The 25,303-nt window shown below is 38.3% G+C and overlaps 1 protein-coding gene across 7 annotated transcripts in view; it reads left to right on the plus strand.

The window, feature by feature from the left end:
* The window catches only part of PATJ (PATJ crumbs cell polarity complex component), a 370,533-nt gene that overhangs the window by 219,513 nt on the left and 125,717 nt on the right, over positions 1-25,303 (plus strand). For all 7 annotated transcript variants that reach the window (XM_059374941.1, XM_059374937.1, XM_059374938.1 and 4 more), the window contains one exon: positions 19,097-19,188. In XM_059374941.1, the coding sequence (XP_059230924.1) occupies positions 19,097-19,188 (92 nt within the window). The remainder of the gene's footprint in view (positions 1-19,096; positions 19,189-25,303) is intronic.

Raw genomic sequence — 25,303 nt, forward strand, 5'->3', positions numbered from 1 at the left:
AAAGCATGAAGCCTTCCCATATCTGCCAGGGATGAAGACATAGAACCACAGGTAAACTCAGATCTTATTGTCTCATTATATTTATTTTTTAAGAGGATAAAACCCTGACATAAAATGTTAGTGACTGGCCCTGATCCATGAAGCTGCGTCAGGAGAAATCTTCTACCTCAGGGCTCTGCACACCACCCTGGTCTCAGCACCCACTCCTCACGCTCTTCTTGCCAGGGCATTATTCTTGAAATCTTCCAGAAGAACTTCAATGTGATTTAGACATGCAGGAGAATAGTAAACAAATCACTAGCTTTTGTACATCCACAGATAAGGCTCTAATTCTCAGTCAAAAGCATCTGTCCTCTTAGGTTGGCTCTTTCACATTATTACCATACATGGATGTAATTTTATAAAGTGTGCTTCTTAATGCAATAATTATGCCCTAAAAGACCTCATTTAATAAAACATCCCATTATAGAAACACCAGTTTGAGGAGAAGAAAAAAGACTAAAAGATGGGCAAAATTGCAATAAAATGATTTTCCCTAGTTTTATTAAGAGGTGGGTATTTTGTAATAGCTAAAAGTGCAAAAATAAATGGATTGACCTGTGGCAATGGTTTTATAAGTGTTAAAACATACTTGACATTTTAAATAAGTAACGTATGGCATGTTTGTTATGGCTCAAGGCACTTGTTAAAAAACGGTTGATGAAGCCTGACAAAAATAAATACTGTTAGCAGATCCTGAATATGACCTTCCCATATGCAAAGCTAAAGTGACCCCCTTTGGGGACTCTAAAAATAGTCTACAGCCTAATACACAACTCTGGAAGTCAACAGAAGAATGTGGTGCTGCCTATCGGGACAGCCTTACACATACAACAGTAGTGGGGTCTCTGCTGTGTGTGTGACATTTTCCTTGCTTCAAAGTACAGCCCTGGTTATTTCGGGATATAATCAGTAGCTGTCTGTGTCTCGTCCATTGTGTGATATCCAATATGAGTGACAAAAAGATGTCCTCATTAACAAAACTTTTGGGGGTTAGAGAAGCCATACGAGGAATTGAGCTCACACCAAATACTTAGTGTTTTCAAATCAGTGCTAAGTTCTTTCCGTGCATTCTCCTGACTTTTACAACAAACCTATGAAAGTAGTGCTATTTTAATCCCCATTTTACAGATAAGGAAGCTGAGGTGGGAAGGGGTAGAATCAGCCTGCAAACACTACCTTTTCTGACTCTGATTCATTCTGGACTAATAATGATTCTAAAAGGTAGTAGGTGGGGCTCCTGGCTGGCTCAGTCGTAGAACGTGGCCCTCTTGATCTCAGGGTCGTGAGCTCAAGCCCAACATTGGGCATAGAATTTACTTAAAAGTACTAGGTAAATCTCTCATCATTCATAGTTTCAGTAGATCTAGATTCGTGCAGTTGGCCTGGTACTAGTTCAAACTAGCTGAGACAGTTTCTGAATACAATACCTTGTTGCTCTTACTGTCGTTTTAAAATTGAATGCCGCTCTGAATTCAATTAGGAAAGAATGCAGTTGGTGAAATTAGAGCCATCCCTCAAGAATCGAAGAAGAAAAATAATCCTTTTTTGAGGTTTTTCTTGCCCAATTTGAGAACTTCTCTGTACTTCAAATCTTAGGAGCTTTCCTCCTGAAGTTAAGGTTTTGTTTTCAAGCTGCAGGAAAGTTAAGGTTTTGTTTTCAAGCTGCAGGAAATAATGGAGAACGTATTCTCCTCTTTCTGGGTGGCCTCACTCTTTGTGTCCTGCTGTGTAGTCCTGGAGCTCAGTTGCTGCCATTTTGGGTTTCCGTCCCTGGCATCTTGGGGAAAGAGTTTTGAATTATTTAGTCACACTTCATTGTCTTTATACTGCTGAAATATTCAGATTGAAAGTCAGTATTCTTACTGATCTTATGGAGAAATGACAATCATTTAATTTTTATTACTGCAGTGCTCATCACTCTACAAAAGCTTTATGTGGGATTGCTACCGTGAGCCACATTGTCTTAACATCAGAGATAAAGTACATGAGAGAAAGTGCGAGAGAAGACCGTGGAAAGAATATAAAAAGTAGGGATAGGAATATATGCTGGGGAAGAAAGTTGCCACTTGGAAAGAATAATTGGTTTTTAGCAAGACTCTCCTTCCTACAGTTTTCCGTCAGCTCATATGCGATATTGGGGGTAGTTCTCCGGGCGTCCGTTCCTGCTTTTTCCAGTTTCTTCCCTATTTTCTTCGAGTCCTACTCATCGCCATCATAATGACCGTACTGAAATGCAGTCAAGAAAGATGTGCTTTTGTTTTTTTGTTTTTTGTTTTTAAGATTGTATTTACTTATTTGAGAGAGAGAGCATAACAATTCAACATATAACTTGTATCTGTATTTGACCCATTGGCACAGTGGAAATCTCTTACAGACACTATACAATCTTAAGGCATGGAGCCTGAAAGAAAAGTGTTAATGAAATTCCTATTCCAATTTTGACTCACTAACAATGTCAGACAGCTGCTTAAACTCATAAAAAATGTGGTTGTATCTATGTGTTTTAGTTATAATTTTTAAGAGATAGGCCTAAAATCAGTAACCCAAAGTGAAAATCAGATGTTCCACCCCAGAGAGCCCCCATGAGCCTATTTCTCATTATTTTAAGTCAGGAGAATTTATAGATTACACATCAACCCCCATTCTCCCTCCCCTTGATTTTCTATACTACTAGCGAAATGAATAAAAATAATTGCTTATAAGTAACACATAAACCTATTAGGATGTGACATGTCTACTGTCGTTTCAGAATCACCAAATAGTATGATGGCTAACATGGTTGCATTTGTGTACAGTGAAATGGTCTCTGTTTGCTCCGCCTACATCCAGCCTGCACACCCTCCTTGTTACTACTGAGTCTGTGGTTCAGAACATCATCTTGCAATCCTGGTGCCTGGAAGATGCTTGGGACTCATCCCTCACACATTCTGTTTAAAGTGTTTTTCTTTCTATTGGGGATAAACATTACTGAAAAATACTTGATTGAGAGTATATGTAGATCCTTATAAAGTTTGAGGGTTAAAAATCAAAAGGTATTCTATTAGGAAAAGCTCAGGTAGGAAGTTATACCCATATGTGGTTTTCCTTCTTTAAAAAAAAAACAAAAACCCAGCTCTTACTAAGGATATTTTTGGGCATCTGCACAGTAAGCAGAATGATGTAATAAAATCCTGTGTAGCCCTCACATGGTTCAGCAGTGGTCAACACCGTCATTTCTGTGTCAACTACCCCTCCAAGTGTCCATCCCTACACAATTGTTACATTTGTATTCGGTGGGGTGGAGGGGCAAAATTTACAAAAAATGAAATGTACAGATCTTCTTTGTACAATTTTGACAGCTGTATACACCTGAATAATCCGAACATTGATCATTTCTCTTTCCCCAGAAACTTTTCTCTCATGTACTCTCCCATTGGAACTTCTCCCATCCCAGAAGGAAAATACTATATTGATGTATATTTTATTTTTTCCTTTCGTTAGTTTTTCCCGTTGTAGACCTTCATATATATGGGATGGTATAGTAGTACTCTTTTGTGTCTAACTTCTTTCACTTTGCATGTTGGTGATTTATCTGTGCTGTTGCATGTATTAGTAGTTTGTCCCATTTTGTTTCTGAATAATAGTACATTGAATAACTACCACAATCTGCTTATCAGTTTACTTGTGGATGGGCTTTTGGATTTTTTGCAGTTTTTTTTTTTTTTAAAGATTTTATTTATTTATTTGACAGAGAGAAATCACAAGTAGATGGAGAGGCGGGCAGAGAGAGAGAGGGAAGCAGGCTCCCTGCTGAGCAGAGAGCCCGATGTGGGACTTGATCCCAGGACCCTGAGATCATGACCCGAGCCGAAGGCAGTGGCTTGATCCACTGAGCCACCCAGGCGCCCCGGATTTTTTGCAGAGTTTTGAATAAAGTTGCTAGGAACATTTGTGTGACAGGTCTTTTTGAGGACAAATATTTTCCTTTTTCTTGGATAAATATTAATAGTAAATTAATGGGTCGCAAGGTAGTTGTGTGTTTAGCTTAAAAAGAATGTGCCGGCCCTTTTCCCCAAAGAGTTGAGCTATTAAACATTCCCACCAGCAGTGTATGGGCATTCTGGTTGTTCCATAACCTTAGCTTCTCTGGTGGCTTTGTAATGGTTCCTCATTGTGACTTTAATTTACATTTTTTCCCTTTCTTTTAAGATTCTATTTATTTATTTGACAGAGAGATAGAGACCACAAGTAGGCAGAGCAACAGGCAGAGGGAGAGGGAGAAGCAGGCTCTCTGCTGAGTTGGGAGCCCGATGCGGGGTTCCATCCCAGGACCCTGGGACCATGATCTGAGCCCAAGGCAGACGCTTAACCTTACCGACTGAGCCACCCAGACACCCCTTTAGTTTACATTTTCTTGATGACTGATGAAATTAAGCATTTTTATTTTTCAACAGCCTTTCAGATTATTTTATAAAGTGTCTAAGTCTTTTTTCCATTTTTAATTAGGTTGTCTTTTTAAATTGAACTGAATGTAGAAGTTTATTATAGATATACGAATTCTTTGTCAGATACATGATTTATGGATCTTTCAATCTGTGGCTTGTCTATTTTTTTAATGTATCTTTTTATGTATAGAACTTCTTAGTTTTGTTTTTAAATTTTTTAAAGATTTTATTTATTTGACAGAGAGAGAGAAATCACAAGTAGGCAGAGAGGAAGGCAGAGAGAGAGAGGAGGAGGAAGCAGGCTCTCCACGGAGCAGAGAGCCCGACGCAGGGCTCAATCCCAGGACCCCCGGATCATGACCTGAGCCAAAGGCAGAGGCTTTAACCCACTGAGCCACCCAGGCGCCCCAGAACTTCTTAGTTTTGATGAAATCATTATTTATTCATGTTTTCTTTTATAGTTACTGTCCTAGCTAAGAATCTTTGCTTCCCTCCAATAATTACAATAATATTATCCTATATTTTCTTTTAAAAACTTTATCGTTTTAGCTTTTGTGTTTAGTTCTATGTTCCATCTTGAACGAATTTTTGTGTGTGCTGTGAGATAAGGGTTGATGGGTTTTTTTCCATGTGAGTTCCTAGTTGATCAGCACCATTTGTTGAAAAGACTTTTTTCCCCTCATTGATTTCCTTTGCACCTTTGTCAAAAATGAAATTACCATATAGCTGTATGTCTATATAGAAGTCCTCTTCTATTAATCTCCCTATCTTTGATGCTGTTTCCACACTATCCTGATTACTGTGTCTTTATAGCAAGTCTCGAATTCAGGTAGCGCTATGTCCTTGTTTTGTTCTTACTTTGAAAACTATCTTGGCTATTCTAGGTCCTTTGAGTTTCTCTATGAATCTTTGAACCAACTTGTACATTTCTGTTTTCTTTTTAGAGTCTCCTTGGATTTTGATAGGTAATTGTATTGAATCTATAGATTAATTTAGGGAGGCTAGGCATCTTGACAATGCCGAATCTTCCAAATTATGAATGCAGTATCTCTCCATTTAATTATTTTCCTGAAATGTTTCATAATTTTCAGTACAGAACTTTCCCATTTTTAGTTAAATGTATTCTTATCTATTTCATATTCAGTGCTTTTATAAGTGGATTTTTTATTGTTTCATTTTTATTTGTTGCTAGTATATAGAAATACAATTGATTTTCATGTATTTGCATTTTGACCTTGTATTTTATAATCATGCTAAAGTAACCTACTAGTGCTAGTAGGTTTTTTTTGTTGATTCCTTAGCATTTTCTAGAGATAATTGATCATTTCCTCTGTGTAAAGGAAGTTTTATTTCTTCCGCTTCAATCTTTATGACCTTTATCATTCTTCCTTCCTTTGTTTTTCTCTTTCTCCCTCTCTCTCTCTCTTTTTTTTTTTTTTTTGGTCACCAATCTCAGAAGCCATTTGGTGTTGGATGATTAAAGAAGACCTTACCTATATGTAGGTTTTTGATACATGCCTTTTATCAAGCCTAGGAGATTCCTTTCCATTTCTAATTTGGTACAAGGATTTTCCTTTTAAATCACAATTTGACATTGTATTTTGTCAATGCTTTTCCAGCACCTATTCAGGTTATCTATATGTTTTGTTTTGTTTTTTTAAGATTTTATTCATTTAGAGAGAGCATGGTGGGGCTGAGGGCTGCAGAGAGAGAGTCTCATGATCCTGAGATCATGACCTGAGCCAAAATCAAGAGTCAGACTTCTAACTGACTGCGCCACCCAGACACCCTGCCCCCTACTTTGTAAAAAGATTTTATTTATTTTGTTTTAAAATGAAATTTAAGTATAACACAGAAGAATACTCATTAATGGGGTAATCGAAACTCCTTATCATAATATCCAAAGCCCTTCAGAAGATATCTTTGACCTGCCTTTGCAGCTTCTGCAACTGCTTCACTATTAGAAGATCCAGCTGCATTGAACTGCTTAACTAAGTCCTTGATGCTGATGTGCATTTCCCTCCTTTCATTCTTTTGCCCATGTATTTTATTGAGGGTACTTCCACACACATTTAAAAAACGTAGCCCACCGGGGCGCCTGGGTGGCTCAGTGGGTTAAAGCCTCTGCCTTCAGCTCAGGTCATGATCCCAGGGTCCTGGGATCAAGCCCCACATTGGGCTCTCTGCTCTGCAGGGAGCCTGCTTCCTCCTCTCTCTCTCTCTCTCTCTCTCTCTCTCTCTCTCTGCCTGCCTCTCTGCCTACTTGTGATCTCTCTCTGTCAAATAAATAAATAAAATTAAAAAAAAAAAAAAACCTAGCCCACCTATTTTGGCATAAGTTCATGACATTATTTGTGTTATTATCCTAAGTAAAAATCCTTCTTTAGATCAGATTTCTCCTCTTTGTATAGATTTTTAAAAAATGCTTAATAACTTTAGGTAATTGACTTGAAATTCAAAGGTTAAGATGACAGAATGGAAAAACAAGAATACTAGTTATTATTTGTTAAAAATGTACTATTTTTGGCTCCTGGGTAGCTCAGTGGGTTAAGCTGCTGCCCTTGGCTCAGGTCATAATCTCAGGGACCTGGGCTGGAGTTCTGCATCGGGCTTTCTGCTCAGCAGGGAGGCTGCTTCCCCCTCTCTCTCTCTCTCTCTGCCTGCCTCTCTACCTACTTGTGATCTCTGTCAAATAAATAAATAAAATCTTTTTTTTTAATGTACTATTTTTTTGTAAGAGAGATAGCTTGTGATACCAGATACATTTTTAATTAACTTTTTTTTTTCCGTTAAATCCCTTAATCTCTCTTGGCATCTCTTAACTATAAAATACTTAATGTTCTGTGTTTCTGAGGTCTAAATTTTTGCTTTCAAGCTTCAGCTCATGACTTAGCCTAAGGAATTTCTGATCTCTATTCTGGGGAACATAAAAGCTGTACATCTTTTCTCAAAAATTTTACCAAACAAATCTCTTCATCTGTGTAGGTTGCTGTCAACCAGATTAGTGTATCAGAATCATAGGACAGGTTCACCTAGATAACCACACTCTATCCCATCCTACTAGATGAGAATCTCTGAAGATGGAACCTACGTGAGCTTTTAACTAGTCAGTATATAACAGATCTTATTAGAGGAGTCTAGATGCGAATTTTTGCTCCTGTCATAGAAGGACATTGACAAAAGTACCAGAAACCTTATTGTAGAAGATATGGCCATTTGCTATTCAGTTCATATTACACACCAATTGCATGAAATAAAGTAGTGCGCTCAGTGATGGAACTAGCCATTTCGTCAGACAAGTAACATTGAGAGTCTCCTGGAATCCACGAAAAGAAAGGGGAAGTGATCCTTATATGGTCTGTAATACTTCCTGCCCTTGAACTCAAAATTCAAATTCAAAATTCAAAAGTAGTGTTAGCAAATAGATTTTTTTAAAGATTTTATTTATTTAGTTGACAGAGAAATCACAAGTAGGCAGAGAAGCAGGCAGAGAGAGAGGGAGAAGCAGGCTCCCTACTGAGCAGAGAGCCCAATGGGGGGCTCGATTCCAGGACCCTGAGATCATGACCTGAGCCGAAGGCAGAGGCTTAACCCACTGAGCCACCTAGGTGCCCCAGCAAATAAATTTTAATTCTAAATGATTTCCTAGTATACCAAATTGTCATAAAGATGTTAATTCTTACTGCTATTTTTTCTCTTTTTTACCTCACAGATTATACTTTTTTACATGTTTTTAAAATAATCATGTAGGGCGCCTGGGTGGCTCAGTGGGTTAAGCCGCTGCCTTGGGCTCGGGTCATGATCTCAGAGTCCTGGGATCGAGTCCCGCATTGGGAATCTCTGCTCAGCAGGGAGCCTGCTTCCTCCTCTCTGCCTGACTCTCTGCCTGCTTGTGATCTCTGTCTGTCAAATAAATAAATAAAATCTTTAAAAAATAATAATCATGTAATCATAAAACATTCTAATGGTACAGGTAAGAGTAATACTCTTCCCTCTTTTACTTCTGTAATACTACTCCTCTCCAGGTAACCCCAGTCAACTTACCATCCTCCCTGTTGGTCTAATGCATTGTCTCATCATTGTGCAAAGGATAGATTTTTAAAATTAATGTAAGCAAGCAGAATCATACTGTACATACCTTTTCTACTGAATGATATGTCATTTATGATATATACCAGTTATATGCCAGTACAAATAATACTACAACATACTGGTAGTATATGTCTTGGTGTGTTTGTTTGAATATGTGGCATTAAAAAGTATCAAATCATCTTTCTTCTGTGTTTTACAAGCCGCGAGATGGAAAATTTGGATAAGAGGCCATTTCCCCCAAACCTAGCAAACACTATGTGATCAGACCGTAGCCGACCTGCCAGATGTGGTTTTTATAAATGAAAAAAATTCTTTACGTATGTATTCCTACATTAACACATAAGGAAGTGACTGAGAAAGTAGGACTGTACTCAGGTGATGCAGTTTTTAAAGTTGCCACTTGGATTTTTATCTGCCTTCACTATTCCGAGTCTAGAATGAGAATTGGGAGCTGGGGAATTATTTTGGAGAGAGTGGGAGGTGGTTGGGCTCTGGGTGATTTGAATAAGTTTTGCGCAAAGTAGCAGGAGTCCCCTTCCAACCCCATCCCTACTAGAAAGAGGCTTTGGGATCAGGAGATGGGAGTTGGAGTTCAGGCTCTGCCACTCCCTTCCCTAGAATCCTCAGACAGGTCCCCAAGTGTGAGTTTCAGTGTCTTCACCCATCTTACCCGCCTGCCATGCCATGCAACGAGGCAGTGCCAGACTCTGTGTGACACAGCCTTTAGAAGTTTCCAGATGTGCATGATCTAACCCTGATTCTACAGGACTGATTGACTGACAAGACTTTAATCTTTTTTTTCTTTCTTTCTTTTTTTTTTAAAGGGAAAGTGAAGTTTGGAGGAGGGGAGTTAGGCACTTTGAGCAAGTCCTTTGATGACTGATTGGGTGTCTGGCTGTCTTTGTGGGCATGTCAAGGAAAATACTTTGAAGAGAGGAAAACGTCTAGTAACAGAGGGATTTGGAGTAGAGATCTAATTAGATCATTGTATGAAAGAGGCAAACATGAAGCTGGGTCTCATTAGTTTGGGGGAAGTCTTGACTCACAGCATGTACCGATGTTCTTGGAAGAAGGAATTCCAGGTCAGTGGTCAGCTGAGTCCTAGTCACTTATGAGACTAACAAGACCACCAAGAGAGGTGGGCTGTATTGCCCCAGCCTCCTAGGAAAACATGATTCCGTTGCAGTGTCAAGAGGTGGATTATACTTCTGCCTCCATTCGCTCCTTGTAAAGGGAAATTATCCAAGGCACCTCCTTCATTTTGATCAAGTGAATCAACCTGTAGCAATTGGGACAACTTTCACAGAAACACTAACAATCAGAGCAAAACATAAATGTATGTCTCCTCTCACTTCTCTGAAGTCCATATTTTTCAGAATTGGCAGGATTTAGGATTCAAGAGAACATCCTGTTTTCTAAATATATCAAATTTAGAGAGATATGAGCCACATGTTACTACTGCTTTGCCTTCAGAAGGTGTTTCAGTTTAATTAGATTTGTTTGAGCGAATATAAATCTCTCACGCTTAAGCCTTTTAAATGAATGTGTTCCTTTGGGAACATTGTACTTCACAAGAAATAAGATTACATTGAAGTTGCAGACCTCATTTCAGCACTGCCGTCATTAAACTCTCCTTAAAACCTGCTCCTTTGCCCAAAGTATTAAATTATTGGAGCTTGATGTGTATTATTTTGTCTTGCTGAGGAAAAGATTAATGTGACAATTTATTCAGAAGGTTTTTTTCATTAGAATGAAATTGTTTCCACGTGAGTTTAAGTCATCTTCCCTCTTCAGTCCCCTAACCTTGCTGCCTCTCTCTTCTCCTTCTCCCCCGCCTGCAAAACTGAAATGGTGGTTTGGAAAGTGAGCATCATTCTTCATGGGGGCAAAGTGCCCAGGGTTCTTGGAAAGAGATAATCTTCTACAAGATCTTCTTTGAATAGGACCTGGTTACTCCTGTAACACACAGCATCCTCTCCCAAGAGCTATACCCCAGTCCCTGTGGTTCCTAGAAAGAGACCCGCAGTTTTCTACCTGCCCATCTTTTCATAGGCTTTCCTCTGGTCCTGGTGCTCTTCCTGCCGCTCAGCTCCCCCCACCCCCGTGTTTCTCTCTGTGCCAAGTTTCTCTCTGTGCCTCAAGACCAACCTACTCCTTTCAGAAGAGACAGTCCCTTCTTGCTTTATGCCAACATTCATCATATGGCAGTGCAATTTTTTTGTTTCTAAAACTGTGGTCACTCACTAGAGTACAGGATGCTTGAGTGCAGGAGCCATATCTGACTGAATAAAGTAATTCCTATAAAGTGACCTTCAGAGAATCTGGCACCTGGAACATACCTGGTGCTCATTACATGGTGGCTTTGGTAATGATGGTAGTAAAAATCCCTGTGTCCTCATCCTCGTACGGTGACTGCTGAGGTAATGAGTAAATGGTTGAAGAGAACATATATCTATTATACTTCTTTTGGAATATTTCTGAGTCTGAAGTTTCTATTTTGTGAGGCTGTTAATAGAATGTAAAATTTCACAGGATTAAGAATGAGTTACTTATCCTATGAGTTTTTTTTTTTTAACCTTAGGTAAATACCTTTAGGAATGTTTCCTGGGATGCCTGGATACCTCTGTTGGTTGACCATCTGTCTTCAGCTCAGGTCATGATTCTGGGGTCCTGGGATCGAGTCCTACATCAGGCTCCTTGCTCAGTGGGTAGCCTGCTTCTCTCTCTCCCTCTGCCGCTTTCCTACTTGTGCTCTCTCTGTCAATAAACAAAATCTTAAAAAAAAAAAAAAAAAAGTTGCCTAATCGTTAACAGGACAGGCTTTTGGACTCAGATATGGCTATAAATACTGGCTCTAGATAACTTATATTGGTTAAATTCCTTAAATGTAGTACACCTCAGTTTTTCTGTCTATATAATCAGGTGATAATGCATTCCTCAACTGATGTGTGAGACTTAAGTGAATTAATATATTTAAGATGCGTGTATATGCATGTGCCTTATGTGTTGTAAGCATTTGTTAAATGGTGTTATAACAAAATAGTAATAAAATATCAATAGAGAAAAACAAACTGGAAATCACCTCAAATCCCACCAGATTTGAGGTATCATCATTGTTGATATTTAGTAAATACTCATAGAGCTTTCTTTTTAAAAAAAAAAAAATTTTTTTTTTTTTAAGATTTTATCTGTTTATTTGACAGAGACAGACACAGTGAGAGAGGGAGCACAAGCAAGGGGAGTGGGAAAGGGAGAAGCAGGCTCTCTGCTGAGCAGGGAGCCCAGTGTGGGGCTCAATCCCAGAACCCTGGGATCATGACCTGAGCCCAAGGCAGAGGCTTAAGGACTGAGCCACCAGGTGCCCCCTCATAGAGCTTTCTTTAGCCTAAGAACTTTTACATAAATGAAAATAATGTGATATATAACATGATATTTTATCATTTGCTTTTTTCACTCAATAATTTTATCTTTTTATGGCAGTGGATCTAGGTCTGTGTCATCCTTCACCTTCTTTTAATGCCACGGTTTTCCATTTATCAACATAACAATGGCAAATATAATGGCAAAACCTTTTGTTGATGACTATAGGGCTTTTCCATTTTTTCTCATAATGGAATATTATAAGTATAGCCACGACAGACATTTTTTTGATCCCAGATTTTTAATCCTTTTAGTACATATTTTTAGCAGTGAAATTGTTTGACTAAAAATTAACCTATAGCGGCATCTGGGTGGCTCAGTCAGTTAAGTGTCTGGCTCTTGATTTTGCCTCAGGTCATGATCTGAGTCATGAGATTGATCACATCAGCCTCCACACTCAGCAGGGAGTCCATGAGATTCTCCCTCTCCCTCAATCCCTCCCCCAACTCATGGTCTCTCTCAAAAAATAAGTAAAATTATTTTTTAAATTATCTATAAAAAGATTCATCAACTTATAAATACTTATTTGTGTTTTTTTTCTGGATGTATGCTATACTCATTAAAAGAGTTTATTAAAGAAAAAGTTAAGGTATAAATTCCAATATCATGAAATGTAAAATAGGGACTACATTTAAAAGTAAGTAGGGAGAAGGACTCTCAGATTATCAGAAGTTCCAGTTACCTGAATCCCATCTCAGTTTTTAAATAATAATTTCTCAACTCTAATAAATACTTCTACTTTAATAAAAGTATGGGCGGAGATGGTGTTGTTGAGTATCGTATTATAACATGATTTTCAAACCTCAGGCAAATCTGTTGCTTGAACTAAATTTTAGTTTTTGTATAATTAATTTCTCTAATCCCAGCTTAAGTTAATTAGCTTTGACTTCCAATTTTGTAAGTTTTTTGAATAGATTTAATTGAGTTGCTCTCCAGCATAAATTTATTATATTCATGTTCAGTTGAACTATGGAAAATGGAGATATATTTTTGAATAATTAATTTTATTGAAACAAATCTCATTAAAGACCTTTTAAGTGAAAGTTTATGTAGTTTAACAAAAGGATTTATATCCATTTATTTTTCCTGAATCTTACTGTATTAACCCTAATTCTACAGACTATAAAATAATGCAATTAAATGTCCTATTTGGGGTACCTAAATATAGAGGCTTTACCTCAAAATAGTGTTTTCTGAATTTTTTCCTCCCACTCCAGTAGCAGAAATCAACCCAGAAGGGAAATATGAATCCCATAGAAAGCCCATTATAATATGATTTCTGAGTTTTATAGAAACAGAGGTTTCTCATTTGAGGCTATCATCTTCAGTATCTAGACCTGCTGTTGTTTGTCCCGGAATGACACCCCATTGAACTGGAAATTCAGAATTTAGGAAAAAGGTGAGCTAATTTTCCCATGATAAAATATTTGTGTCTTTCTGGGACCAGGATCACTGAGCTGAAATTGAAGTTACTGACCGTATGGAGGAGCTCAGGAAGCCCTTTTTGTCAGTATCAGGAGAAGAAGCCAAGCACAGATAAGAAAACCAGAATTGTACTCAAGAGTTTAGAATGCTCCTTTGGACAGAAAGCCTTTATCCTTTCTTTTTCTCTCTTTTTGCTCTGAATGCCAGGATAAATTATTAGGTATCGGAGAGAGTGTAAGATTTAGGAGATAGAAAAAGGGATGTCACTTGAATATATAAGTTAATACTTAGAAATACAGGCAGAAATAAATAAAAAATTTTTCAAAAATTAAGTAAATAGAAATACAGGCAGAGAAATTGGGTCGAGACTTTTTGCTGGCAAAGAACAGAAATTAGTTCAAGGTAATTTAACCAAAAAGGGGAGAATTTTTTGTGGTAGTATGGGTATCCCTCCTAGAACTTGGAGATCAGGTTGCCTGGGGGCCCTCAGGAAGATGGCTTTTCCTGGACCTTCACATCCACATTGCAGAATATGACCACCTCATAGAAACTCTTAGAAGATGTAGAGAATTGTTACAAGTATCTCTCAATATGCATAAACTGGACTGTCCCAGAAGAAGTAGGGATATATGTTTATCCTTGAATAGAAGAGTTATAGATCTCAGATTTTATGATAATAGATAATTTAGGTGTAATGGGAACACCCAATCAGAACTGAGGATAGTTCTCCCCACCAATAAGAATAATGTCAAAATAAGGACATATCTAAGTAATTTTTTATTCTTTTTATATGTCATTGAATCACCATTGAAAGGAGAAACTTTAGGTAAGCCACTTCTCTGCTTCTCAGTTTCCTGGAAGTAAATAGAAAATGATAACGTTTTTCTAATTTCTAGATAACCTGAACAATCATTTTATATTCTATAAAGATGAGAGCAGTATTTGCCTGAAAATGAAATGTTTTAATTACCTTCCTTTGGCATGAGTTAGAAAAAATTTAAATGGTGATCAATCTATACACAATATCTGTACAATGAAAAAATGTGTATTAACTATTATTCAGGTTGTAGTTTGTTTGCACAAAGAGAAAAATACAGTCTTAAGGGATTTCATGTTGCATTTAGTACTTGAAAAGCCTACCACTCAACTAGGGGTGCTTTCCCTCTTTGCATTATGGTGAAATCTTTGATTCTGACTTCCTGTATCTCAGAGTTCTAGGACCCAAGATGGTGGGTTACCAGCATCCTCCTGTTCCCACTCAGAGAACAGACATCTTTATAAAGGTGACTTTCAAAATCATATGACTTTTATGTGCATCATACAAAGGGGACCTCTAGGTGTTTCTTAGGACTATGGGCTTCTAAACAAAAGCTGAATCACCTAGGGCAAATTGCTTCAACTTTTGGAATTCCATAATACCCCGGTTGCTCTGAGATTTAAATGAGATACTGTACCTGAAGAGCTTAACATAATGTTTGGCACAGAGTAAGCCCTGGATAAATAGTAGCTGTTATTAATTAGAAGTAACCTGAAAGAGTTGGAGGAAGTGTAGATTGCTTTCTTTTGTGCCTATGCTATACTTAGAGGATGTCCTACATCTGGTGTTTAAAGAAAAGTGCCCTCAGAGAACAGCGGCTTCTCAGAAATAGAAAAAGGGACAGTCTGAAGTTAATTGTGCATAAAATGCATCATATTCTTTCTAATTACTTACTGATTTTCTCTGGAGTGTGTTAACTTTCGTGATGAAGAAATAGAAAAACTGCTTATGCAGTGGGAAGCTATATGTGCCTTTCATTTAAATGGTGAAACTATTTTATATTAAATAAGATCTACAAAAACGGAAAAGAGATCTCACTGTCTTGGAACTCAGTGGCTGTGAATGTGTTCTTCCTGAGCTCAGAAGAGTGGCTTTTTGGATTTTTTTTAATCCTGAGATCTGCATTTTCTTTTCAGATTTACTCCAGCTCCATCAGGCTTCCCTCTCTCATGAGTTTCTTGTTCTATTCCCAGTCTTGTGCTGCGTAGCAGCGTTTCTCCAGAGGCCTCCAAACACTGGCAGGAACAGCTGCCATCCCCGTAGATGGCACAGTTCTTGGCACCGGAAGAAACATCCCCAGCGAGCAAGCTGTTCTACCTTTCTGTAGCCAGAGCCCCTGAATATTCACAAATAGCACCGAGAAGGCATAACTGTAGATTTTTACTCTTAGATAAGTTAAAATTAATGACCCACTTTCTTCATTCAGGCTGTAATTTTTCCCTCTTAGAATAATAAGACCATACATTTTATTTGATCCAAATGGAAGATCACAGCTAAAAAGCAGGCTTATCGACAAACATGGAACAGCTTAATTTTCTGTATATCCAAGCTTTTGCTAATAAAAAAGACTTTTAAAAAGAAAAACCCTCAATCCCTTTGAAGGCTAGAGCCCACCTCAAAGAAAGCAGACTAGCGGCTGATTAATGGAAAGATCGCTTGGATTCAGGGCTCTGTGATCCTGTCCATCCTCTCCGAGAGCCACTGTGTGCAGGCTTCTAAGGACAGGCTGGCGAGTACCTGGTGGGGACATAGTTCCTGGCTGTAAGAAGTTGAGCTCAGTATAGTAAATGCCCTGTGCTTGCACTGATGCTCACCACCTAACAGGGATTGAGTTTACCATGTAAGGTAAGCTGTAAGTGCAAGAGAACATTTTAAAATCTAATGCCCCGAAACCCAAAGACAGGAAGGTTTAATAGCTCTGCTTTCTGAAAGCACTGGTCAGACACAGTGGGGAAGACATTTGCAAGTAATTATCTGAGTGCCAGACATTGAATCAGGCATATTCCACGTGCCATCTCATTTTAAAATTGTGATATAAAGTTCCTTATTTATGGGGCACCTGGGTGGCTCAGTCAGTTGGACATCTGTCTTCAGCTCAGGTCATGATCCTAAGGGTCCTGGGATCGAGCCCATGTTGGGCTCCCCGCTCGGGGGAAGTCTGTCTCCTTTTCCCTCTGCCCTTCCCCACTGCTCATGCTCTCTTGCTTTCTCTCTCTCTATCTCAAATAAATGAAAATAAAGTCAAATATATAAAGTTCCTCATTTTTTTTTGTTCATTGTAAATGAAAGAAATAGAGAAATATGGTTTATTTAAAAAAAGTGATCATGGCAGACATTCTATTTTATAACTAGGTTTTGCTGCTTAGTACATTTGGGCATTTTCTATGTCATTAAGTATTTTTTTTCACACTGATCTTAATAATTATATGACTTATTTAACCATTTTTGCCTTATAACTATGTTAGGTAAGAAGATGTAAATATGAGACAACTAAAACCATGAAAGTATTAGGAGAAAACATAATTTAAAGGGTGGGTGCTTCCAAAAAAAAAAATATATATATATATACACATATATATTTAGAGCAGTGAAATTGAGAGGAAGGTATAGAGATTTCCCATCTATCCCTTTTAGATTCCCAACATCCAGAGTGGTATGTTTGTTACAGTTGATGAACCTACACTGATATCATCACCAATCCAGAGCTTATACTGGGGTTTACTTTTGGTGGTATCCATTCTGTGGTATCAGAAAGATGTATAATGGCAGATATCCGTTGTTGTAGTATCATCCAGAGGGCAGGCACATCTTTAAATACATGATATTGGCGTGCCTGGGTGGCTCAGTCGGTTAGGCGGCTGCCTTCAGCTCAGGTCATGATCCTCGGGTCCTGGGGTCAAGCCACACATAGGGCTCCTTGCTCAGCAGGGACTTTTCTGCTCCCTCTGCTTGTCTCTTCCTGTCAAATAAATAAATCTTTAGAAAAATTTTTTAAAAATAAGTACATGATATTAAAAAGGTACAAGTCTTAACCAAAAAAAGATGAGAAATTTTGAACACCGCCAAATTAAAAATCATTTGTGTATTAAAGTCATTACAGATAAAATTTAAAGACACTTATCATGTAATTCTCAAAACAGTTTTATGAGGCAAATGCCTCGATTCCTTTTTAAGAAGTGAAAACTGAGGGGCGCCTGGGTGGCACAGTCTGCTGAGCGGTGACTCTTGGTTTTGGCTCAGGTCCTAATCTCAGGGTCATGGGACGGAACCCCATGGGAGGCTCCGCGCTGGGCGGGGAGTCCCATCCCCGTGAGGGATTCTCTCCCTCCCTCCTTCTGCCCCTCCCCACCATACTCTTGAGCACATTAAAAAGAGCGAAGACTGGGGCACCTGGGTGGCTCAGTGGGTTAAGCTGCTGCCTTCGGCTCGGATCATGATCTCGGGGTCCTGGGATTGAGTCCCGTGTCGGGCTCTGCTCAGCAGGGAGCCTGCTTCCCTCTCTCTCTCTCTCTCTCTGCCTGCCTCTCTGTCTACTTGTGATCTCTCTGTCAAATAAATAAATAAATAAATCTTTGAAAAAAAAAAAAAGAGTGAAGACTGAGGCACAGGGAAATAGTGTGCAGATCTGGGCGTTTCTGGGAGGTTATTTTGGTGAATACAGAAGCTGATAGAGTGAGGGGCAGAGTGAGAAGGGGGTTCCAGTTTGGTCTCTACAGCGGCTTTGATGTGCGTCCCCCTTTACCCCCTTCAAGATGACGGATGAGCTTCATTTCAGACAACTCCATCCTGGGAAGTGTTCATTTCCGTACACTTTTCCATTATATTGGCTCTGACAAACACCTTTTCCAGGCATGTCCTCCAGCACAAAATTTCAGAGGTGTCAGGGACAGGCAAATACAAATCACAAAAACTGGAAATCCCTTTTTATGCTTCCTTATAAAGTGTACTATGCTATCCCTTAAATAGTAGAAAGTCTCAAGGCCTCAGTTATGTTGGGACAGTATAGATCATTAACTACTTAAAGAGACAGGAGGAGAAAAGCCAGAACTGTGTGAGCTATTATTAGTCAGGTGAAATAAAAGATTGATTATTGTTCTCATCGTAGTGTATGAGTGGAAAAATCGGGAGTAAAAAAAAATTGGAGTGCAAATGTTTTTAGATCATATTTAGGTGAGTTCAATCAAGTTAAAAATCCCACTATATCTTAGATATAGAGCAGATGGCTCATTGATTGAGTAGAGTAAAATGTTTCTGTGCAATTGATCTAAAATTTGATTTAAAATGGGGATATAATATTTACCTCCTCTGGAGTAACAAAATTTATGCTATGTAATAACCTTGACACATTTACAGAATCATGTTTAATGGGCCCTCCAGAACTCTGGTGAATACCACAGCTTGGTCTGTTTTCTACATCTTTTTAGGAATCTGGAAAAGCTATAGGAAATATATCTGCCATAAGGTTTTTGCGTTTAGCTCAGCTACTGCTTTCTTAAAGTTTAGCTAGAGTCAAGAACTCTATATTCTTTATTAACTGCTTTCAAAACTGAGTTTAAGAGATGTTAATAGCTGTTTAGAATTAGATTTTGAATCGTACTACAAAGACTATGAAGAGTTTTAGCATTGTAGAGTCCTACATGGAACCACTTAAAAATGAATAGACTTCATTGTTTAATTCCAAGTATATGCCCATCTGTTTGCATGAATGTACAAATAAATACATTTATTTTTATATTATTTATATTAGTAATATATATTATATATTATTTTTATACAAAGTATACATATTGCATATGTATACTTTTTTATAAGTTATATTTATATTATATATATACTTATATATATTTATAAGTACACTTTATTTTTTCCCAAATAGATAAATAATCAGATCCTGTATGGAAGAAGTCACCAAAATGCATCTGCCATTATTAAGACCGCCCCATCAAAGGTCAAGCTGGTTTTCATCAGGTAAGATAGATAAATGTGTGGTTTTCTAAAATCGAAGATCTATTCTGAAGTTGCTGTTATTTTGTAAGACTGTCTTGTCTTTGGTTTGTCTAACAAAATCACCATATCCTAAAAATACATTTTCCTTTTTTAACTGTCACTCTAAGGAAAGCATAAATTGTTTTAATTATGAGATTTTCTTGTTATTTACATTTCATATGATGTAATTAGTGGTTGAGGTTGGTATTTGTATTCAGTTTTTTAAATTACTTCCCTTCCTGGAGCTGATCATCCTCTCAGTAGAACCTTCTAGTTTCCTTCTGTCACCAAATGTGGTATATTTGCTGACTCATTGATGTCTCCATCAAGGAATAGGCAGGAAAACAGAACCCAGGACATTTTAGGAACTTCATAGTAAAAGTGCTGGTGAGAAATCCAGAGGGGATCAGATGTGAGGTTTAGAGTTGTGTGGTATGTTTGGGTTTCCATATTTTCCCTTACCATACCTGCTACCTGACTGCATCCTTCTGACATAAATAAGTCAGACTTTGGAATTCCCACTGGTGGTAGCTATTGTGGCCTCATCATCAGTGGAATGTCTCATTCCTTTTATTGGACCAAAGTGGCTGATGAATCTGAATCTGATTAAATAATGTAACTAACCCTGTCCATTAACTGTTGCTCTGGGTTTTTTTCCTTCTGAGAATGAGAATGAGAATAATAAAGCACCTACCTCATTCATTGTGATATGTAAAAAATTTGAAATGTTGATGTTGAACACACCCTCTCACATAGAGTAGAGGCTGAAAGGGTGTTGGCTGGTGTTTCAAGACAGATCATTCTTCTTCCTACTGTGACTGATTACCTGTCATTAAGACCTATCCATTCGTAAGGACCCCTGTGTTTCAGGGTTAGTCTCATTCCCAGATGTGGGCACTAATGTAGGTGACTGACGTACCCTTTCCCATGCCATCATTCCAGCTTGCAGGGTGGTGTTGCTGCTTTGCTCCTAAGGAAATCCTACATTAGTAACCTCCCTCCCACCCTGTGGTCCTTCCTGGATTTCCAGGTTTTTACTCTTGTTTCCATAAGGAGAATCCTTTCTCCTTCTCAGTCTTGTGTGTTAAGACAGCCTCCTCTTGCTCACTTACCTTGAAGTCCTCTGTTAGGCACCAATCTCCTTTTTGGGTTTCTCTGCCCTTCCTGTTGCCAGAAATTACAAAATTAGAGTTAGATGCTGAAAACATGAACAGACTTGAGGAAAGGTCAGCCACTCAAAGCAATGAAGGTGTCCCCCATGGACAGAAATGCCTGCTGGCTTGAACACCTTGCAGAGAGTCATGTGAGGGTTCCATGAGTGGGCACCCACAGCACCCACCAGCGTCTGTGCTTCACCCTCAGCACATGGGGGCAACTGCTGCAGGTGTGTCCTTGACGTTGCTCTCACCTCTTCACCCATATGAGGCCATCCCGTTTTAAAGAGCAAAAAGAAAATTGGATGGGATCCAAAGGAAACCATCCACGCAATTAAGTAGTTAAGAAATAGAACCCTCCTCCTTCAAGGAAGAAAGGCTACATGATTTGAAATTATTTAGAATACAGAAGAGAAAGCTGAGGAGAATTTTAATAATAGTAATGAAAAAGCCCTATTAATTTAGTGTCTGATGATTTCAATTTTGATCATCAGAAGAGATCAGAATCAAGGAAATCATTTGTTCAGTAAATTAATAGTGTAAGCATGATTGAGGATACCACAGAATACTTATTTACTGGAAGGGAGTTGAAGCAACTTAGAAGTATCAATGTACATTCCAAATATGTAATTTAATGATGAACCTTTCTTGCACGGTCGTTAAATTGTAGTGTCTAAACACATAGTCTGCATTAAGAAAGCTTTATTGAATAAATTGCCTTTCAAGTCCTTCTAAACAGTTCCAGATAATTTATTCTCTAAAGGCAACAATCATAGTAAGTTAGTTTTATTTATTTTGTGGGCTTAAAGATACATAGAATACATATGGATAAAAAATAATTCATGATTTTACAAAATTTCTCATACTTAAGTCCCTCTCCTCAGTACTTTCCCAAATAATCTAAGCTAGGGAAAGTTTTTCTAACTTCCTTTGTAAGCATAAATAAGATGTAGGTGTGATTTTTGCAAAGTCTGTTATCATCCATTTTGAGACTGTGTAAAGAAAAACGAGTATAAATTAAATCAAGACAGATGTATGCACTGCTAACAACCTTTTGTTTGATTCAGTAGATACCTATCTGGTAATTTGTCTGCCAACGTTTTATTAATTAATGCTTCAGTTTCCATAAGGGAAGGAATATTCATCTGACTGAGAGCCTGAGAGCTCTTACCTAAGTGACAAATTCTTTTCTAAAGCAAGCTTGAACTCTGAGGCTTAGTGATTAAGAGAAGAAACCCTAGATTCACCCTATCTCCTGAAACCTGACTCTAGAATACCCCAAGTGTGTGAGCTTGTGCAGTTTCCTGAGAGGCAGTATGTAGATGATATAGTAACCTCAGGGTGCCTGGGCAGCTCAGTCAGCTAAACAGCCAGCTCTTGATTTCAGCTCAAGTCATGATCTCAGGGTCTTGGGATCAATCCCCACGGTAGGCTCCGAGCTCAGCTCCTAGCTCAGTGGGGCATCTGCTTGAGCATTCTCTCACAATCTCGCTCTCTTTCTCTCAAATAAATAAATAAATCTTTTTTTTTTTTAAGTCAAGTGTTTAAATATATAGATAGATATTTATAGCTATTTCATAGATTGTCTAATGTGTTAATATGTATAAATTGCCTGATGGTATGGGCTCACCAATGTTTGCAGTGTGGTGATGAAGATGATGATGGTAGTGACCTGAAAAGGGAGGGAGAGAGAGCAGGAGGTTACAGAAGTTAGGGAGAAGGAAAGAGAGGGAAAAAAAGATAAACCACTCCTGTCCATATATTTGGTCTCATTCCAGAATCTTTTTTTTTTTAAAGATTTTATTTATTTATTTGACAGAGATCACAAGTAGGCAGAGAGGCAGGCAGAGAGAAAGGGAGAGGCATGCTTCTTGCTGAGCAGAGACCCAGATGAGGGGCTCGATCCCATGACCCTGGGATCATGACCTGAGCTGAAGGCAGAGGCTTTAAGCCACTGAGCCACCCAGGCATTCCCATTCCAGAATCTTGAGTATTTTTTTAAGTGAAGCACATTCACAGTTTAAGAATTTTAGTTAACATAATGATCAAACACTAGAAAAGATAGAGCATTGGATATTGTAGATAAGTGATGAATCACTGAATTCTACTCCTGAAACCAGTATTGTACTGTATGTTAACTAACTAGAATTTAATTAAAAATTTTTAAAAATCACTAGAAGAGATAGCTACAGGTATTATAGAATATATTATAAAATAATTATAAATAATTATTTTAATCATTTCTAATAAATGTTAAAATAAGAGACATGGACATAGTCTACCTAAAACATCTCTGTTGCTCTGTGTCTGCTGCTGCTTCTCCTTCTCCCTTTTTTTTTTCTTCCCAGCTCTACTCCCACCTGGCGCTTAAACCCGGGGCCATGACAGCCCAAGAGTTGCATGCTCCACCAGCTAAGACAGACATGCACCCCTCCTCCTCCTCCTTTTAAGTGATGGCCTGATATTCTAAGAAGGAGTAGAATATTGTTTAATGAAAGAATATATAAAGAAAAATCTAATTAACATGAATTAATCCCCATGTCAATAAACTATGTTTAATAGATTTTACTGGGATGAGTAGCATCAAATAGTGTCAGAATTCAAAACACTTAAGGAAATCAAAAAAAGAAAAACATTTTATGCACTATGTATATCACCAGTGGGGGTATAATGGCAGATTGGTGACCTATTTATGTGTGGTAACCTGTGCATTTTCAGTGCTGTCCAACACATCATTCTCTGTCCTTCAGGCTGATTATCTAGTTCATCACTCCTTTATATGCACCTCTGCCTGTAGGTTACCTCTTTCAAATTACTGGTATCAGAACCCTAGTTGTGCCTGTTTTGGAACCAAATCCTAAAGCAGGTAAGTACTGGTTTCCTATCAACTGTCAGGAGGTTAATACTTAAATCATCTCAGCACAACAGGTGCAATTACACTTCCTTTAAGCTGCATAACTTAACGCTGTGTAATGTTACTTTAAACACTGATATTTAGAAATTGTATTCTTTATAGTTAGTGCTTCTGTTTGCTAATCCTTCCTTAGATGAAATTAATTGATTCTCTGTGCATTTCCATCATAGAGAAATTTTTGGCTTCTCTACCTCAGCAGCTCTTTTCCAAATTTATTGACAATCGAAATAAAAATGGGAACTGGCCACAGATTTGGGAGTATGATTAGCAGTAATCAGAGAAAGCTGTTAAAATATGCTGCAGGCAACATTGTAATTAACAGGGGCCTTTAGTCTGTAGTGATGTACATTTGTGTGATCACGTCCTTGTCATATGCTCTTAACACTTGTATTTATTCATATACTAATTGATCTGTAGTTCACAAGAGGTCTATGAGTCATTAGTGAAAATTAGCAAGTTGCTGCTGTGTATACATGACTTACAGAATCACTCCCCCCTCCCACATTGTCCCCACATTAGATCTTGGACAATCCCTTAATCACGTCCTTGTGTCTATAGCCCATATGGACTTTAGTATACTAGATTGTTCTACGGTGGATAATCCAGATGTATTTTACAATCATGAATTCTTACTATGTAGCACACATTCAATTCTGTGGATTTTCCTATCCCCTCTACACAAGCGCTATAATTTTAAGTACAGGAGGAGAGCTATATTAATACAAGAAAGAATGAATTGCTGTATTTGGCAGTGCAGGGATCCAAGGAGATTAATGGTCTTGCCTGCAGCTCTTGTCATACCTTCCCCCACTATCGAAAATTAAATGTCACGTATAACAACTCACTCTCCATTACTTAATTACATGTGGAAAATGTGTACTATATAAAAACTCCTGGGGCTAGAGGAGGCCAAGTGAAACTGAACCCCATGGAAAGATTTAGTGCTGGCTGTCAAGCCCCACTGAGTCAAAGTGGACTCACCGTGGGAGCCACCATACAGTATTGATTGAACATATGTCTTGTTTTGTAATTAAAAATATAGTGTGGCCTGATATCCTCTGGTCATATCCCTAAAAGATGACATTGACCTGAAATTATTGTGAATGTCAGAGTCATCTGTGGGAGAAGTCCACCTGAAGAAGCAAACTGAATGCCTGTTTTAAAAATCCTTACTGTGCTCTCGAGTCTATCTAAATAAAGAGGGAAGAAGGATTGTGGGAATAAGCAAGAGTTTTACTTCCATAAAGAACTATGTATGCATTTAATCAACAAGTATTTGCTGAGTGCCTCCTTGTGCTGGGGCTGTGGAGTCAGTGATAGGAAGAACACAAGCTCTACCTTGAATGAGGAGGCGGAGAGTAAGCAATCTGAACCTTATCCAGGGATAAAGGTGCTATAGGGGAGAGGGGCACCTGGGTGGCTCAGTGGGTTAAACCTCTGGCCTTCGGCTCAGGTCATGATCTCAGGATCCTTGAATTGAGCTCCTTATTGGCCTCTCTGCTCAGCAGGGTGCCTGCTTCCCTTCCTCTCTCTCTGCCTGTCTCTCTGGCTACTTGTGATCTCTGTCTGTCAAATAAATAAATAAAATCTTTAAAATTAAAAAAAAAAAGAACATAGGGGAGACACAAGTAACCTAATCTTTGGAGCCTTCAGGAAGGTATTACAGAGAAAGATGCTGGAGCTCAGACCTGAAGGATGAGGAAACAAAATTGTAGTATGCACAGAAACCAGAAGTTTCTGGAATTGGATAGTATACCCAAGGGATATCTGTATCTGAACATTTACTACCAGGAGAAAAGCAGTCCTGCTTTAGGAAAGTGTCACTGGATGAATACAGCTGTGTACATTGGCCACTTTGAAATCTGTGAGGAAGCATCCTTCTGACTCTTTGGGGTCATTAAAGAAATCTGAGTGCACAATAAAATATCATCTATGGGATATATACCACGTTTTGAGGAAGAGGCCTGTCGTTAACATAGAGTTCTTACTGAGAATTGTGGGAGAAAGAAAGGTAGAGACCCTCTTTAAA

This window comes from Mustela nigripes, chromosome 14 (assembly GCF_022355385.1).
Source record: "Mustela nigripes isolate SB6536 chromosome 14, MUSNIG.SB6536, whole genome shotgun sequence".
In the NCBI taxonomy this organism is placed as follows: Eukaryota; Metazoa; Chordata; class Mammalia; order Carnivora; family Mustelidae; genus Mustela; species Mustela nigripes.